The sequence below is a fragment of the Equus quagga genome, chromosome 14 (genome assembly GCF_021613505.1).
Source record: "Equus quagga isolate Etosha38 chromosome 14, UCLA_HA_Equagga_1.0, whole genome shotgun sequence".
NCBI classification, from domain to species: domain Eukaryota; kingdom Metazoa; phylum Chordata; class Mammalia; order Perissodactyla; family Equidae; genus Equus; species Equus quagga.
This window is the reverse complement of record NC_060280.1, coordinates 10700288-10719092: the sequence shown is the minus strand read 5'-3', so window position 1 is coordinate 10719092 and position 18805 is coordinate 10700288. Positions and strand designations below refer to the sequence as shown.

Sequence of the window (18805 nt, the reverse complement as noted above, 5' to 3'; positions counted from 1 at the left end):
ATGCCTGTTGATGTTAAGATCAGTGTGCATTTGCACAGCACACCCCAAAACGTGATTGGGGTGGGGGGGATGTGAACTGTGTGTGATAGAGAGCAGGAGGAAGTCAAGGTAGAATTTAAAATTGAACCACAGAGAATGCACCAAGTGGGTGATGGAGCTGTATGGCGTTCCGGTTGGGAGTGACTGGCTGTGTGACCCCAGCCGACCCTCCTTGGTCTTCAGTGCAGGTCCACAGGTGTAACTCAGGTTCCCTTCTCTTCCCCTCTCTGCAGAGCCATCGGCAAGCCCAGCCTCCCCCCACCCCGGAATGAGCGAGCATGCACCTGCCTCTTCCGAGAGCGGCGGCCCCTCGGCTCCGGCTAACGTGGGCGCCGCCTCAGCCATCCCCCAGCCCGGCGCCGCCTGCAAGCCTTGGCGCAGCAAGTCGGTTAGCGTGAAGCACAGTGCCACGGCCGCCATGCTCTCGGTCAAGCAGCCCGTGCCTGAGGCCCCCAGGCCCAGCCCCGAAGCCATGAAGCCAGCCCCCAACAGTCAGAAGTCCATGCTGGAAAAGCTAAAACTTTTCAACAGCAAAGGGGCTTCCAAGGCGGGTGAGGGCCCGGGCTCCCGGGACACGAGCTGTGAGCGGCTCGAGATGCTGCCCAGCTTTGAAGAGAGTGAAGAGATGGAGGCGGCGGGTCGCCCGCTCACTGCGGCCGGGCCTGCCTCCAACAGTCCCAAGATTGCGCTCAAGGGCATCGCCCAGAGAACGTTCAGCCGGGCGCTGACCACCAAGAAGAGTTCCCCGAAAGGCAATGAGAAGGAAAAGGAGAAACAGCAGCGGGAGAAGGAAAAGGAGAAAAGCAAGGACCTCGCCAAGAGAGCCTCTGTGACTGAGAGGGTGGACCTCAAAGAGGGGCCGAAGGAAGACCCCATTGGGGCGGCCGTGACCGAGATGCCAAAAAAGTCCTCCAAGATCGCCAGCTTCATCCCCAAAGGGGGGAAGCTCAGCAGTGCCAAGAAGGAGGCCACGGCCCCTCCCCACAGTGGAATACCAAAACCAGGGATGAAGAGCGTGCCCGCGAAGTCCCCAAGTGCCCCCGCCCCTCCCAAGGAGGGGGAGCGGAGCCGGGGTGGGAAGCCGAGCTCGGGGCTTCCCCAGCAGAAGCCCCAGCTGGACGGCAGACACTCCAGTTCCTCCTCCAGCCTGGCATCCTCGGAAGGAAAAGGCCCAGGCGGGACCACCCTGAACCACAGCATCAGCAGCCAGACTGTCAGTGGGTCCGTTGGGACCACCCAGACCACAGGAAGCAATACTGTCAGTGTCCAGCTACCTCAGCCCCAGCAGCAATACAACCACCCCAACACTGCCACAGTCGCGCCTTTCCTGTACAGGTAGGAGCGGCCACCCGCCTGCCCTTTCTGGACCGTTGGGCACAGGAGCCTTCCCGGTGGATTCTAGGTCTTTGAGGGCGGGCTCAGGGCTGCCCTCCAGGAATGTTTACGCAAACAGCTAAGGTACCATGGGATAAGCTCCTGTCAGAGGTGCATGCAGTGTACTAGAGGGAATGGTTAATACAGTGTGGCGTGAGGGAGGTCGGAGAAAGCTCAAGAGGACGTAAATGTGAGCTGACCCTGGGATAAGTAGGATTCCAGGGGCACGTGGGGGCCTGGGGGTGTTTGGGAAACAGCAGCATCTGCAGGAGCAGATGCGTGAAGGGTGGTTTGGTATCACTCAGCTAGCTCCAGCATCAGTCCCAACACATCTGAATGTACTGTAAAAATGGAAGACACAAAGACCACTTTGCTGCATGACCGAGGCTGCTTCTCTCAGAGGCATGCATCTTGAGCTTCCAGAGCCTCACAGTTTCTTACCATGTCACACGTATAAAGTATCTTCCCAGTCCCTGCTGTGTGCTGGGAGTTTCTGGGGGGAGAGTGGGTGAGGGAGAAGAGTAGTGGTAAGGACGGATCAGCTCTAGAAGAACGAAAGAACTGAGGTTGTATCGAGGACAAGTCTGGGTGTTTGTGGCTGACTCCATCCTTCTGTCTATTACCGGTCCCTCGGTCTCTGTCTCTGATGACACATCCACAGGACCATGGAGCCCGTGTGGAGCCAGGTGCTGCTTGCTCTGCGGGGTTCTGGCCTGTGAGGGGTGCTCAGCCTGCACCGCCCACCTTTTGCAGAAAGGAGGACCCTGGCTCCAGGTGCTACTTGTTGCATGAGGATAAGTCCTCTCCAGGCAGGTGGAAGCTCCCCGAGCACTGCTCCTGAGGGGGTCCCAGAGCTTTGCTCACAGTAGTCAGCTTGGTCGTGTGCTGGACACGTGTGGTGCGTTTGGCCACACTGCACAGTTGAATGACAACTGATAGCTCTACGTAGCAAGAGGGGCCTAAGACTGAATGTCGTAGTCCGGGCACTCATTTTACACCCCTTACCCTAAGTCCCTACACATGCGCAATTGTGTACACGCACTCGTACAACCCTAGGTGTGGACATACGTTGACAGTCACATGTAAGTATGGACACAAGTACACATTCAGATTTAACATGCAGACGCCCATACGCACATACACTTATAGGCCTGCTCGTATGCACAGACTCATCCCCAGACTCTCAGCTTCTGCTTATGTTGTTCCCCAAACAATTAGCTATCCCCCCGCTCCCTGCCTGAGTTGTGTTCTAGTGGGTTCTGTTACCATTCCTGCCAGGAGCTGGTGGAAAGTCTGGCATGAAGGATTTCAGAGTAATGCCCACCAGGTCCAACCTGTGAAGAAAGGACCCTTCTCCCTTTTCCTCTGCTCACACTCCCCTTCAGTGAGGGTCACACCCAAACTTTTTAATTGAAAGACAGTCATCTTTTTATTAAATCAAGTCATCAGCTCAGCTCACAGTCCTGAGAATAGAGCCAAGGCTTGGAAGTGACTCAGTGCTGGCCGCGTGCAGGGCGTCTAATGCGGTTGTTCGAAGCGTGGAGGCACCCAATTGCTCCCCGTGAAGTTCTCATCGTTCCAAGAACATTAATAGTCTTGAGGTAATGCATATTCAAATGACTCTTCACAGATTCTTGATTTGCATTTTCAAAATTAAAATATATGACAGTCTTTGATCAATCCCACTCCTTCCTCCCTTTTTTTTTTTGGCTGTAACCATTTGAAAGATTGTAAAATATTTAATCCCTGTTTTTTTTAAAAAAAAAAAGTCAAGTTTTTCCGTGAGAGGAAAATTTCTTAATGATAAAGAGCAAATGTCTGACTAATAGGAGGAGGGAGACAACCGCCAAGCTGCATTTTAACGTTAATGCTCACCTGGTGTGATGTCCTTCTGGACCCTCTGAAGTGCCTTCCTCTTTAGGTGAGCCAGGGGAGAGCCTGGAAAGGGGAGCACTGGGATAGGAGTCAGGACCTCTAGGCTCTGTCTTTATTAGCTGGTGACTCCCTGCGTGGTCCGGGACCTGGCTACAGGAACAGCTGGTGAGCATGCACTAGGTGTGTGCAGAGACTCAGCTAAGGGCTGTTCATGCCTTCGTTCATTTAGTCATTCCACAACTCCATGAGCTAGCTATCTTTTTTGAAGAAGAAGATTAGCCCTGAGCTAACATCTGCCAATCCTCCTCTTTTTGCTGAGGAAAGCTGGCCCTGAGCTAGCATCCATGCCCATCTTCCTCTACTTTATATGTGGGACGCCTACCACAGCATGGCTTGCCAAGTAGTGCCACGTCTGCACCTGGGATCCGAACCAGCGAACCCTGGGCACCGAAGCAGAACACGTGCACTTAACTGCTGCGCCACCTGGCCGGCCCCTAGCTATCTTTTTTATCCCCATTCTGTAGGTGAGCAAACAGTCTTAATTAAATAACTTGCTCTAAGTCACAGAGCTAATAGCTAGAAGAGCAGTGTTGAAACCCAAGTCTGTCTCACTAGAGGGACCGAGCTGTTAACCATGAAACAGTCTTGACTCTAAATCTCTGCCTCTCTCTGAGCCTTATTATCTTCATCTGTGAAGTGAGGAGGTTGGACTAGATTAGAGGGTTTAAAAAAATGGTTTAGACTCCCTCTGTGCTCTAAAATTGATGGCTCACTGTATGTAACTTACAATGCTCCCCCCCGAGTCTCTCCATGTTAGCGATGTTACCAAGAGACAAAAGGAAGGTAAATCATTTTTTCAAATCACGCAGAATGAATTCTATTTATGGGTTCAGAAGTAACACTGAGCACCTCTATCTCTACATGTTACTGAGTGCTTTTGTGTCGTATCATATGTGATTTCTGTAGCAGCAAGGGGAGGTCGCTGTTGTCGTCCCCTACTATATGGAAGAGGGCCCTGAGGGTCACAGAGGTGAAGCAGCTAACGCAGATGTGCACAGCTGTCAATCAAGTTCTGGGCTCCAGACCTGCAGCCGGCTCGGTGTTCTCACTCCACCTCTAATGTTCCTTCCAGGACCCAGCATCTTTCTAGACTTAAAAATTTCTCACCTATCTGTTCACCTCACCCTGACTGAGTGCCTGCTCGGCGTGTGAACTTGAACGGACCGTATTCTTATGTGCACATGTCCAAAGAGCCAGTCTTTGCCTTTAGAGGTCTGTCTCATTGAGGGAAGATTTGTTAACTAGGTCGTATTGTAATACACAGGCATTGGAAAATAAGGAGAGTGCTGTGGAAGCACACCAGAGGTGGGGCGGTCAGCTGGCAGACTGGGGGAAGGCTTCCAGGCCAAGGTAGCATGGGAACTGTGTCTTACAGGCAGAATAGGAATAAATAAAGGAAGAAGAGAGAAGGGCCTTTAGGCAGAGGTCTAGTAACTACAAAGACGTTTCTGCTAAGAGCATAGTATGATCTGGGAGTGGAGAGAAGCTACATGCGAGTGGAACGCAGGTAGGGCTGTGTATACAGGGCAGGAGTGGAGGAGATGGGGCTGGAAAGGAAGGAAGGTAGAATCCCATAATGTAGGGCCTCTTCTACCACAGTGAAGACTTTAGACCTTATTCTGTGGGCAGGGGGAACCATTGAAGCCCTTTAATCAGAAGGTCAAAGAGATCAGTGGAGGATGGTGTGGGGGGTGGACGAGACCTAGGAACAGCCTAGAGCAGAGATCATGGATTCAGATGCCTAATTGAGCCCCAAAACGTGATGCAAATGAGCAGCTCAGGATGCGTGGGACTGTGGCAGAGGAAACTCCTCCTCTCTGGAGGGAGCAGCCACCACTTAACACCAGCAGGTGGCACCCTGCAAGAACGTGAGCTCAGTCTTTCTAGACTTTCTCATTTTTCTGAAAGTAAAGAAAAGAGAAAGAGAGAGAGCAGGAATCCAGATATTTCTTGTGAAATCTCCAAATTTTTAAATGCTGAAACTGATTCAAAAGCTTTAAAATACTCCACAGACCAATGAGAATGAATCTGTGGGCTGGTCCCCACACCTAGCTGCCATTCCCACCCTCCAGGCTGGAGGCAGCGTACTTGGAGGGCCTTGGCAGAGATGGTGAGAGCGTGGATTCCGGCCAGGGCATGGAGAGGAGCACTGGGAGGATGAAAAGCCTTTGTGGGTAGAGATTACAGGAATTGGAAACTGATGGCTGCAGTAGGAGGGCAAAGCGGGGAAGAATGGATGGATGACGAGGTTTATCAGTACATCCCCCACATTTAAGACAACACACATTCTTGGCAAATGCTTTCTTAGAGAGTGCAATCTGGTTGAATGAGCTCAGGATGCTAATGAATTAATAATGTTACACCCAGGGTTCTGCATCTGAGTGTAATTATGTATTTGCATGCCGTGCCTAAGTGAGCAGAAGTAGTTGAGGCAAGAACCCATTGCATGAAGCAGTTGCCTTGATTTGCTTGACAAATAAGGGCATGGAGAAGGTTTGGGGAAGTACAGATTTCAGTCAAGTGTTGAAAGAACGATCAATGGGACCTTTCATGTCAGAAGATCTGAGCTCTGAATCAGAGACCTAGAGGGCAGACACACCTGCTTGGCACCCACTCCTGACTAGTTTTACAGTCATCTTTTTCAGAGAGCCGTGTCAGGGAGGTTGGCGGGAGCCGTGGGGGCTGTCAATGGAGTCATCTTTATGCTTGACTTGCTGGCATTGCTGGTTACTTAGAATTGTGCTCTTTGGCATAGGTTAAATGATCCAAACCACCCAGTCCTCTCCAGCATTGTTCTGGCTGGACCCAGCTCCCTGCTGGGGAGTCAGAGAAGCACTCCCCAGTGAGGGATTGCAGACCCTCCGTTTGGGCGATGAATATTTCATCTTTTACACTTCGATGGCTCTCTCTGTTTCTAGGACATTGCTTCACGTGCGCCGATGAATTATTTAGCATCAGTCTGCTGGTCTGCTCTGTTCTGAAGCTTCTTGCTGAAGGAGGTGGTGGTGGGTGCTGTGGTCAGACCACAGTGGTCCGGATGTGGTAGGTGCTGCTCGTGATACGCTGTCTGTTTGGTTTGTGTGAAGGTCCCAGACAGACACCGAAGGGAATGTGACTGCCGAGTCTAGCTCAGCGGGTGTGAGCATGGAGCCCAGCCACTACACCAAGAGTGGACAGCCTGCTCTGGAAGAACTCACCGGTGAGTATGGAGCCCAGAAGTTCCGTGTCTACTGGTGACGAGGCCTCCTGTGCAACCGCCTGCTGGAAGGCACCGACCCAGCTTGATTTGCAGATGTTTTACTGTTGCATTGATTGATGAGCTAAACCAACTTATTTTCCCTTTTTTCTTACGATTTTCCTTCTTCTCTTTCTTCCCTGTTTTTTTCTCACACACAATCTACTCCCCAGAATTGTAAATGGGTCTCTTACCTGTTGGCAAACCCTGTTTTAAGATAAATTCCATTTTGTTCATGTAGAGGTTCTGGGCCGCCCTGACGCTTCACTTTGAATCTCTTGTTTACTCTTCAGATAAGTTGCTTTCCAACAAGAGGTGGAGCTCTAAAATATTGACTTTTTTATGTCCTGTATGGAAGCACTGATTGAAAATGTGTTCTTAACATCCTCCATTAATTGGGAAGATTATAGCATGCTTCTTTTACCAAAAACAAACAAACAAAATCTAAATTTTAAGTATAACCTACATAATGGTGACTGAAGGGGGCATGGTACAAAAACATAACATCCACAGTTGTCATATAGTTAATTCCACAAATATTCACCTATTAATGTTATCCTGTCACGTTCTTAATTTAAAGAACGAAAGCTGGCATCTGAGTTAGAATGCCTCCTGCAGTGCATTCTGAGTTAGCACCTTCTCTATCTCTTTTCCCCGTTCCCCATTGCTGTGCCCTGCCTTCCAGCAACTTCTAATCAGGGAGGCGAGTGGTAAACCACATATTTAGCAGTGGCTGCATTATTCTTCTCATATCTTACCACTTCCAGAGTTGGGTTAAAAATTGAATTTGTGTTTAAATTCCATTTATTAGACTCAATATCCATGACCACACCATTTTAATGGCCACGTTACAGTTGTGGAATTGGTCTGCAGCCCTACAATCGAATCTTACCCATCTCCCTATTAGCTCTGAGTATTAATTTCAGAGCATCTGAGCGATTTAACTATTTCCTTCTGGTTCTGCTGGCTGGCACAGCACTGGGGCAGAGAGGTTCCAAGCCATTTGTAAGTGATCCATCTTGCACTCGTTCAGGGCCCCACATTTGGGATTGATTTTATGTTTCCTTCTCGCCAAGGTGAGGACATGATAGCACAGGAAACAGGCCAGCTTTGAGGAGAAGGATGTGGAGTTCAGGTGACTGCTCAGGTCTCCACGCACATTCCAGGTCGTGTTCTTATGTGCACACATCAAAAGAGCGGGGCCGGTGCTTCAGAGCCCGCCGAGTATCAGATGTGTGTCCTCCGGAGGAGTGTGGATTCGTGTCCAACACTGAGGCTCAGCAAAATGCACATTTGAAAAGCACAGGCAGCAGCCAGAGAACATTCCGCCTAACACTGAACTTCAGAGTGACAGATTGCAGCCTATGATCTTTCACTAGTTTTTCTTTTTCTCCCGTGTCTCTTCTGCATCAGGACTCTAAGCGAGTCAGAGCCCAGAAAGCCTGGGATGCTGTCCGCTGGTTTCGGGGAACAGACTGCAGTCAGTTGTGCCTGATCAAGCACTCGGTGGTATTAAGTCAAGTGGTGTTGGTTGCTAATGAAGACTGCTTAATTGGGATGACTTGTCTTGACGTTCAAGCAGTAGAAACCACATGTGTGATTGTACTGTCAATTATTTTATGGAGAGACTACACAGTAGCACGAGGTTGAATTTAACTTGTCTGCAGCCAACCCCTTGAAATGACAATGAATGGTGGGTGTATTTAGAAATGGACATTGGTGAGACTGTCTGATCAGTTCCTTAGTTTTTCCCCTTGCTTATGCAAATTAGGTGGATTTTCCCATGGTGCTTTGCCACTTACATGGCATTACAGTGGAGACGGTGCAGTTTGGAGTGTAGAGTTAGAGGGAACCACATGCTCCTGTTTATTATCTGGGCCATGAATCCCTTCTGTCCTTCACTGGCATATCGTCTTTCAGTCTCTGCTGGAATATTTCTTATGACAGGAAGGTTATTCCTTTGTAAGGCAGCTCTTCCATGTTTTGTTGGCTTTAACTGGTAATGAAGTTCTTTATTCTTACATATCTAGTCACTGGATATAATCCAGCCTCCTGAAGCCCGCAGACAACTTCCATTCTTTTCCATGTGGCAGCATGTCCCTTAGCCTCCCTTAGCCTCCCTCTTTCAAGTGAAAATCCCAGGGTCTTTCTTGTTTCTTTTGTAACACCCTGACATCTCCACGCCCAGCCCTGTTGGGTCAGGATAAGGTGTTCTCTTCATCATGACCGGTGGTGGCTCGAGGGAGGGCTGCCCTTGGCCAAAGGCAAGAGAGCCGCAGGTAGACATGGGAGCGCTTACTCAATTCTCACCAACTCAGCATCTGAGCTGAGAGGGCCCTGCTGTGTCCGTCGGAGCATGGTTGTGATTTTATTTTGTTCAGCTGTGAGTTGGTGGGAAACTCTTACACTCAGTCCATCCTCCAAGGAAGCAGACTTGACAGTTTAGAACATAATCACCTAAGCAAGGCAGGTGCATTACTGGCTGCATTTCTACATTGGAATCTGGTGTATGTAGGACTCTGCGGGGAGCAAACGTCCCCAGCGGGACCCCAGGACGCTGGAATTCAGCAAGCCTTCACTTCCTGCCAGGCGTATCACGTGTCCTTGCATCTGATCCTCCTCCCAGCCCTCTGAGGGGAAGGTTTATCCCCATTTTACAGATGAGGTTCAGCGAGGATACCTGACCTATCCCAGGTCAACTGGCTAATGAGTGACAATGCCACGATGCAAACGTCTATTTGCCGGCATGCAAAATCCATGCTTTTCCTTCAACCCTGCGCAGACCAGATGTCTTTTGAATGATAAATATTTCTTGGGCACCTATAAAAATGTGTGTGTGGCGAGGGGGAGTGTTAGCGAAAGTGAAGGTGAGATACCATCCCATCTCAGAGATCTTTGAAATTCTCAAGGAGGGTTAACAGGTAAATACGTCATTAATAGAGACATGGGTAAAGAAATATAATCATTATACAGCTTGTGTGTGATTTAGTTAATGAAGGTAATTTGAAAACTTGTGCCTAGATCCAGTTTCCTATAAACATTCACTACAGGTCCTAGAGCTGTCAAAGGTCGGTGCCTTTTGGGCAGCCTGACACAGATGAAATGTGGCCAAACTGGCAGTAAAAGATATTTAATTGATGGCGCAAGAGATAGATGTGATTACATTCCTCCAAGGCCACTAAGGGGAGGTAAAGTAGACATTCATCACTGCTTTCAGTTAAAAACACATACGTACCTGTATGTGTTTTAAAGAATTGGGTGGGAAATGCAAGTTTGACCACATTTCAGATAAGAGAAAAATGCCTTCTGAATTTCTTTTGGTTGAAAAGAGGGGTAAAATTGAAAACACTTGCATTTTCAAGGATGGCGACTTTGCTATAGCCAGTTTCCTCCATAAAATGACGTATCTATTGTTCAATCCGGCCCCCAGCTCCTACGCACCAGCATGCCGAGAACAACCTAAGGAAATTATCTGTCTCAGAAGGAAAGTGAATCTATGACATTTCTTAGCTGCCTGTTTTCCTATTAATGACAGTTGCTGCAAGTTCTCCTTAGTGTCCAATGTAAGTTTTACTTGCTGTTGCCCATGTGTACTATGTTCTGTGTGGAGATTTCTTTAAAATTGTTGCTCAACACTCGAAATAGTCACACGCTTTTAAAGACCCTTGATTATGGTTCTTCGGTCTTCTCAGCCCTCCCTGAAATGGCTCTGAGAGAAAGATGTTTGATTCCTTTAATCGTTACTGTGGTTTGTGCTCTTTTCTTCCTCCCTGGGCAAGCCTGTCAAAACAGAATAGCTGGGGAATGCTAGGCGAGGCTGCTCTGAGAGGGCACATGGCTTTCCTGGCTTGGTGTGGCCTGGTTCTCCTGGGACGTCTGCCGGCTTGACCTCTGCTGAGCCAGATTTTGTGGAAAATCTTGCCCAGGGAATGGAAGTCCCTTGTTCCACAAAGAGAAACCCTGAATCTTGGTGGTGGCTCTTGCTCTGGAGCACCAGCTGGTGGGAGCCGAGTGCTGTGATGGGCGCTGTGCTCAGCACCTCCAGGCCCCGCCCACTGAGTCCCTGTGGCTGCTGGCATCTTTGAGGTCGGGACTGTCACTGTCCTCGTTTAAGCTGGTGGGAGCCGAGTGCTGTGGTGGGCGCTGTGCTCAGCACCTCCAGGCCCCGCCCACTGAGTCCCTGTGGCTGCTGGCATCTTTGAGGTCTGGACTGTCACTGTCCTCGTTTTAGGACTGTGGACTCTGGAGGGTGGAGAGGGTCAGCACCTTCCCCAGGGTCACACAGCCAGTGAGTAAAGGAGCCAGAATCTGAGATGACATGATAAATCTAACAAGGACGAACCTCTCTATAGAAATGTTTGATTATTAGGTACACATCTTTTAGCCACTGCAAGTTCCATTTGTAAAGCAGGGCTGGTCAAGGGCAGCGTGTATCACCAGTGGATGAGAGAACAGAATGCCTCACCCACTTTTCCGTGTGCAGAAAATGATTCCTGGGAAGTGGTCAGCCCGTACGTGTGTGTCTCTGTTGGAAACAGTGTGAACTGTGCTTACGTCTCTGATTAGGCACTTTGCTTCTCCACAGGCTGGACTTCACTGGTGTCAGGAGGGACCTGGGGGGAGAAGACAGCCTTACTCTCCTTTGGGCATCCATCCATCCATCCATCCATTCCTTCCTTCATGCTCAGATCCTTTGTAAGCACCCACAGGGTTCCAGGCGCTGAGCATGGAACATGGTTGTGGTCATGGACGTGATTACTCCGCCCATGAAGCTCACGATCCGTCTGAGAATTAAGATAATCGTAACCCTTGACTTTCCAGGGGAAGATCCTGAGGCTCGGCGCCTGCGGACAGTGAAGAACATCGCTGATCTGCGGCAGAACCTGGAGGAGACCATGTCCAGTTTGCGGGGAACTCAGGTTACGCACAGGTACCTCCAGTGTGGATTTCTCCACTGAGCTAGCTAGTCGCTTGATTTTCACATGGCTTCTCTTGGGTTCATTCATGCCTCTAGGCACGTGATTTGGTTAGTAATGGAATAAATAACACTAATCCTCAAATGTGCTGGAATTCACAAAGAATGCCATACAGCGTACAGAAGAAAAGTGTCGGGAGCAAAAATTAGTATTAGGTAGATTCCTCCCAAAAGCAGAAGGTTGCTAGTTCCACTCAACAGAGGATCCTGCAGTCCAGCTCCACTGAAATTTCATTTTACGTGTATTTTCCAAAACTCTGTTGTGCTGTTGAAACAAGCAGGTGAACTGTATTTGACCTGTGCGATAAAGTGAATAACTTGAATTCCTACCCGGTCTTCTGATACACAACACTCTGTAATGCTGTTAGTCATGCACGTGCATAAAACACATAAGGAAAAATTTGTAAGAACTTGTGAGCATGTTTAAACCATGATTTAGTTGGATGAAATCTAGGATTACATTGGAAGCATTTGTCGGGTTGTTTCCATTGTTGAGTGAGAAGTTGAAGGGGATGCGGCCCTGGTGTTCCCATCACGATCCGGGCAGAACCACGTTTTATGTTTCTGTCTTGCTGTGGTAGTTGAGGCCAAGTTCTGGTTGCACCACTGAGCTCCCAGGAGTCTGCCTTGCTTCTCCAGTTTCCGTCTCTGTGATAAATGAATATGGCAAGGAGACTGCAGGGCTTTCCTGCTGCCAGTGGTCTTGGCAAATCAAGGTTAACCTCCGTGGGTTCTATGTTGAATAAGACCGGGCCCAAACCTTAGGGGTCCCCAATAAGAGGAAAGTAAGGCTGCCTGCAGGGGAGGAGGGAGACAGAAACAGTTGAGGCACCAAATTGTTTCTTCCAGAGCAGAGTAAACTTGGGAGTGTGATGTGGGGCTCCCCAAACCTTTAGATATTTGATGGCATGGAGCCAGAGGCTGGACCCTGTGACCCTGTGATGGGTGATGAAACATCCCCGTTTCCACCATCATCACTGAAACGGCCTCCGTGTGGGTTACAGCAGTCTGGTGGATTTCTCAGCTTGGACGAGGGTGGTCATGATGACATTACCTTCTTCAGGCTTCTTCCGCAGGCAGAACCCTTGCTCTCTGCTCAGTTAGGAACCCGCAGTGCAGCTGTGCGGAGGTACACTGGTCACCTTCACCCGGCCGCATACCTGCAGGGCTGGAAAGACAGTGGACTGCAGAAGAGTCTTTCTGTTGGCCGGGGGAGTGCTCAGTCTCCTGGCAGATTCAGCCTCTGTAACTTGATTTGTTATGGATCTCAAGCCTAGGCATTTACCACTCTCTTCCAGCCTTTTGCAGCCATTCAGTTGTCATTGTGGACAAATGTGGGAGAAGCAAAAGTGTGGGGGAAGTGGACCCTTCAGAGTTAGAAAATCAAGGCTCTCCCCACCTGCTTAGTCTGGAGGGAGCTGAAGCTGTGAAATGTGATGTTAGGAGCTCCAGAGTGGACGGTGCCTCCTGCCGTTCCAAAGGAAAGCTGGGACGCAGCCTGCCAGCACGAACGGGCGGGTGGGGACCTTGCTGCCTCATTGTTGTCAGGTCAGCATTTTCTCCTTCCTTCGCTGGGTTGGGAAGAAGATTCCAGTGTTAAGATCGCTTACTTAAAGTAGTCAGTAGTGGGTATCTTGCACAATGTTTTAGGGGAGGAAGTCTCCGCTGGGCTTCTCAGAATGTTACATAGTTTTGCAGCTTCGTCTTTTCATTTTTAACAGAGGAAATACACTGGGTGGAACATTGGTGCCTATCATTTGATACTATTTTGTATGTGGGAAATACTTAAAGAATATGTACACTGCAACAAATACTAGGCACGTTAGGGTCTAACCCAAGGCTGGCCTTGTGTTTCTAGCACGTTGGAAACCACATTCGACACCAACGTCACCACGGAGATAAGCGGGCGCAGCATCCTCAGCTTGACAGGCAGGCCCACTCCTCTCTCCTGGAGACTTGGCCAGTGCAGCCCTCGGCTCCAAGCAGGGGATGCCCCCTCTATGGGCAACGGGTACCCGCCTCGAGCCAACGCCAGCCGGTTCATCAGCACCGAGTCAGGCCGCTATGTGTACTCTGCCCCTCTGAGGAGGCAGCTGGCCTCTAGAGGCAGCAGCGTCTGCCACGTGGACGTCTCGGACAAGGCAGGAGATGAGCTGGACCTGGAAGGCATCAGCATGGACGCCCCCGGCTACATGAGCGATGGGGACGTTCTGAGCAAGAACATCCGGACGGATGACATCACAAGCGGGTGAGTCCCTGGGGCGCCTCTCTCTTCACTGCGTGGAGCAGGCTGGGCCCTGGGTTCTCTCTGCAGGCGTTTAAGTCCTCTGGGGGAGATCGAACTGCCTCCTTCACTTTCTGCTGTCCGCGTCAAGGACCGTGCGTGGAGGGGTACCTTCTGGGCTGAGAGTCGCAAGACCTAGACTGCAGTCCAGTTTTGGCAGGAACTCGCTGGGTGGTTCTAGCAAGGCTCCACAGGCAGCCAGAATGACACTTGACAATAAGCCATATTGTGTCCTTTAAACCAAACCTTGCACTTAGGATGGAACCCTGCCTCCTTGGCGTGATTTCCTCGTTGCATGGGATCCGGCCCTTACCTTATCATTCTCTACCCTCCTCACTTCCCTGCTGCAGCTGTTCATTCTAAGGTCTCATCAAGCTTTTTCCTGCCTCAGGGCCTTTGCACTCGCTGTTTCTTGACCTAGATTTTGTTCCCTAGATCTTCGCTTGGCTGCTTCCCTCTTGCTGCTCACCTGGAACCTCTGTGGAGGGCCCCTCCTTGACAATTCAGTTGAAGTGGTTTATGCGGCCTGCCCCATGCCTTCTCCTCTCCATCACCCCGCCTTATGCTCCTTTGAAAGCTTATCACTATTGGAAATTGTCCTGATGATGAGTTTATATTTTATTGTCTCGCTGCCCACCGCTGCTTGCAGCAATAAGCACTGTGAAGCAGGCACATTGGCTTGTTCACCGCCGAATTCCCCATGCATTGTACATATAGGAGCTTATAGATATTGCTGAATTAATGAACACATGGATTGATGGATGAAGGAACAAACCCAGTCTCCCTGTTTCTCCATTTGTGCGCACATGGTATTCAGGGGGATGACCCAAAGATGTCTAAGCAGGGCCATGACCGTGTGGAGCACAAGACTTGGCTTTCTGTTTCTGGCTCGACTCCCAGAGCCCTGTGTAAACTGCAGGTGCATCTCTTTATCCCACTTGCCTGAGTCGCCTTCATCTGTTAACTGACTTGCCCAGAAGTTCTACCATTCTAGCAGTCAAAATTACAGAGGATAAAAATTGGTTGTAATAATCATGCCACTCATTTCTATGAACATAGTGATCCAGAAGCCCACGGGTGGGTCAATATTTTCATAATTTTAATAATAGCTAATTCTCCCACTCTGTGCTAGGTGCTTGATGTATGTTATCTTATTCTGTCTTCACAGCAACCTTGGAGGGAGGTGATGTCATAATCCCCATTTTACAGATGAGTAAACTGAGGTTCAGGAAGGCTGAATAACTTGCCCAAGGCCCCATAGCATGAGGAGACAGAGCCCAGGGCCAGGGGCTCCGGAGCCCTCTTCCTTAAGCACTGTACTGAACCATCTTGTCCAACGTTTTGTTGCTGCATTGAAACAGCACAACTCCTGGGGTTTATTTTAAAATTAATTTACTTCTGCTTAGTTCTAGCTGTCTGACTAGAAATGTTCTTTTATTTAATTAAAAGCCTAGACGTGGAGGTGCTTTGGTTTTCTGCCTGTTACTTTTAGAACCATCCTGTACTGAAATCTTAGAAGACAGGAGTCACCAAACCCTTACAATATCCGGAATGCCTGGGAAAGTTAATGGAATGATAAATACACTAAATGGTCCAGTTAATTTAGACCATCATTTTCTGTTTCTAGTTTTCCGTAAACATGGCAAGCAGTAACATACACCTACTACTAAAATTGCATGTAATTTAGTCTTTTTATTGTTATTCAGAAGACTTGGAGTATCTAGTATGCCCTCAAGGCTATCATTATCAATTCCCACTGTAATATAGCACCAAAACAATTCTTGGCTAGTCTGAGATTTTTGTGTCCTGTAGTAGTTTAATTTACTGTGGGATCAGGCTTTTAATCTTCAGTAGATGGTGGGCAGTGCCTTCCTCTGGATGTAGTGTTGACAGCGTCCACAAGGTGGAGACATTGGCATGCTCTAACCTGAACTTAGCGATGTCCCGTGAGAAGTTTCTAGTTTCTTTAGCCACTCAAACCGGAGCCTTTACCCTTGCTAAAAAGCACAGATGTTTACATTTCAGTTCCTGCTTTGAGAAGCTTACATTTTTAGCAAGTGAGAGAGCGTTTACAGCAAGTGTAGATAAAAGTGGGGAAATGTAAGCAAACCACCCAATTAGTGAAATGGGAGAGCTCTGGTCTGGTTTTTCTTCCCCCATTCCGTTGAATGTAGAAATTTACCTTCCGTATGAAGAGAGGTAGCCCAAATGGCGTTTGGTACTCCTTCTAGTGGTAAGGTTCTAGAACACTCGCTGAGCAGGACTCTGCTCCATGGAAAACCCAGGTGAGCTGCTACTCTGAGGCCAAGGCATCAGATGCCTCTGCGTGACTTCAGGGCGAGTTGTTTAATGTCCTTATACTCATTTCTTCTTCCTCTTATAAACTTGACCAGGCTGGGGATGCTGAAGGACTGGTCATTTAGTCTGTGCTGCAGAATCTGCTACGTAAGTTGTGTTTCTGAGGGAGTTGGTGCAGTGGAAAGGAAACAGCAGAGACAGCAGACAGAGAGAGCGTAAGCCTGCTGTGCCGCCCGGGAGCTCTGTGACGTTAGGCACGTCATTTAACTTCCCCGAGCCTTGAAGCACGACAATTAAAATGCTTTGTAACCTTCTACGCTGAGGTTTCTCTTTGAGGTTGTGTCGGATGAACGGCAGCTGTCTGGTAAAGACATGCGGTTTCGGACAGGGTCTAGATGTCTGATCCACCGCAAACATCCAGGCACCTGGAGACAATGAAATGATTCGAGTTTTTATCCAGATGTTTGGCTTAGCGGGAGCAGCCTGATGCGTGAGTAATATATAAATCTGTACAGAGGCTCTTCGAGGAAAGTGCTTGTAAAAGTTTACGGCAAGTTTATTTAGAAAGCCTAATATGGAAGTAAATTCTCGTTTCTGAAAACCTCTGATCTTTGTTTTTAAAATGGCGCTGTACCTCTGTGGCATAGCAGCTGTTTTCTGATGTCTACAGTTCATGTCTTCACTGAGTGTATAGCACATGCACCTGTGTGTATCACTCAGGTCTCCCTGAAGTGGGGCTGAAAGTGCATTCTTTCCATGGAGTTTAGCCAAGAACCTAATGGCACATGCCTTGTCTGTGTGTGTGTGTGTGAAACCCTTCTATCATACTTACTGTGTGCCAAGTACATCCAAGTTGTCACCCGACCTCACCACTTCCTCTTGTTGATAAGTTGGACTCTGGCTATAGTTAGTAGAGAAGAATTTAAAACAACAGATGAAGATGTCTCTGTAAGTTTTGATCTGTGGAGTCAATCCATCCACTCGTCTTCTAAAAATTCGGAGTGCCATGTGGTATAGAGTAAAATTAAAGGGAGAGACTTTCCATCCATATGTTTGGGAAGATGATTTTTTTCTTTTCAAAGGAGGCAGTGAGTCATATAATCTTCCGAAGTATGAATATACATTTCTTCCTGGAAAAAGAGTGACTATTTATATGTATAAATTTAATATCAGAAATTTCTCTAAGAACCTTTGGTGGCTTCCCGTTGCCTGTGGGACAGATCTCAACTTCTTAACTGAACAAGCGAGGCTCCTTATGGGCCCTCCCTGCGTTAGCCCAGGCCCACCCCCGACCCCATTGCTCTCGGCTACCTGCCATTTATTACCTAAGGCTGTTTCCTGTGCTTGCAAAGCTCTGTGCCTCAGGACATGCTGTTTTCTCCCTGGAATTCCTTTCCCCTCTAGCCCATCTGACTGATCCTAAAAAAAAAAAGAACACCTCCTCCGTGATGCCCTTCCAGATTCCCCTAGTCAAGGTTAGCTCTCTTTTGTGTGTTTCTCGTGAGCTTGGTTCACACCCAACCTTGTTTGTGAGCCTTTCACTTTGCATGGGAAGTGTTTCAGAGAGGCTGGATGGTGTCGAGCAAAGAGTATGGTCTCAAGAGGCAAACAGATTTGAGATTTAATCCTGGCTCTGCCAAAGGAGTTAGAAATGGAGCTTGAAAAGCACTGGCAAAGCCTGGGATGCTTAAGAAATGTCATGTACAGGGTGTGTGTGTGTGTGTGTCGTTTCTCCACCAAACTTGGGGCTCCTAGAGGGTGTCCAGTACCCATTATTTTTCTAAGCTCAGAGACTCAAACAAGCAGGTGTTTCATGAATGTTTTGTGAATGGCGTATTCTCCATGCCTGCCCTCACAGGGCCTTGGACTTACAGAACTTGCTGCCACCAGCTGTGAAACTCAGTGATTCTACTTGCAGAGCACGGAGACAATCTCCTTGCCCGTGGTGTCTTTTTGATGCGATGCATAGCTCCATCTAGTGGCCAAGGTGGGATGCGATGCTGTGGGTTTGATTGCTTTTAACTCTGAGTCATTGTGTCAGTTTAAGGCTCGGGCTGGTGCTGTTTGGGGCTGAGGAAGAGGAGATGTAGCAGTTGGCTGGTCTTTCCGATGTGGGCTGCGCAGTAGTCCAGTGTGGGAGAGGAAGGCGGCTTGTAAGCCAGCTGGTCTTCAGTGTTGCTTTCTGAGGGCTGAGGGCTTCCCCTGTTGGGTGGCAGGGGTTGCTCCATCGGCAGACACACTGTGTGCACAGGTGCCTGCTGGGAGACCCGCCTCCTCAGCAGCTGAGGAACCCCTCCCTGCTGATGAACTTATAGCTCCATAACTGTGTCGGGCATGCCATAGTCAGCTCGTGCTGCTGTAGGAAAGCACCACAGACCCAGAGGCTTCAGCAGCGAACGTTCATTTCTCACAGCTCTGGAGGCTGCACATCCAAGGTCAAGGTGCCAGCGTGATTGGGTTCTGGCGAGGGCCCCTTCCTGACTTGCCGTCCGTATCCTCACATGGCCCAGAGAAGAGGCTCTGGTGTGTCTTTCTCTTAGGAGGGCACTAATCTCATCACAGGGGCCCAGCCTTCATGATCTCATCAAGCCGTGCTCCCTCACAGCATCACACTGGGGTTAGGGTGTTAACATATGAATGGGGGGCGGGGCAGGAACATTTAATC

The 18805-nt window shown here is 49.0% G+C and overlaps 1 protein-coding gene across 7 annotated transcripts in view; it reads left to right on the top strand.

The window, feature by feature from the left end:
• The window catches only part of NAV2 (neuron navigator 2), a 390162-nt gene that overhangs the window by 225271 nt on the left and 146086 nt on the right, over positions 1 to 18805 (top strand). For all 7 annotated transcript variants that reach the window (XM_046685992.1, XM_046685993.1, XM_046685991.1 and 4 more), the window contains exons 7-10: positions 273 to 1374; positions 6435 to 6547; positions 11405 to 11513; positions 13417 to 13806. In XM_046685992.1, the coding sequence (XP_046541948.1) occupies positions 273 to 1374; positions 6435 to 6547; positions 11405 to 11513; positions 13417 to 13806 (1714 nt within the window). The remainder of the gene's footprint in view (positions 1 to 272; positions 1375 to 6434; positions 6548 to 11404; positions 11514 to 13416; positions 13807 to 18805) is intronic.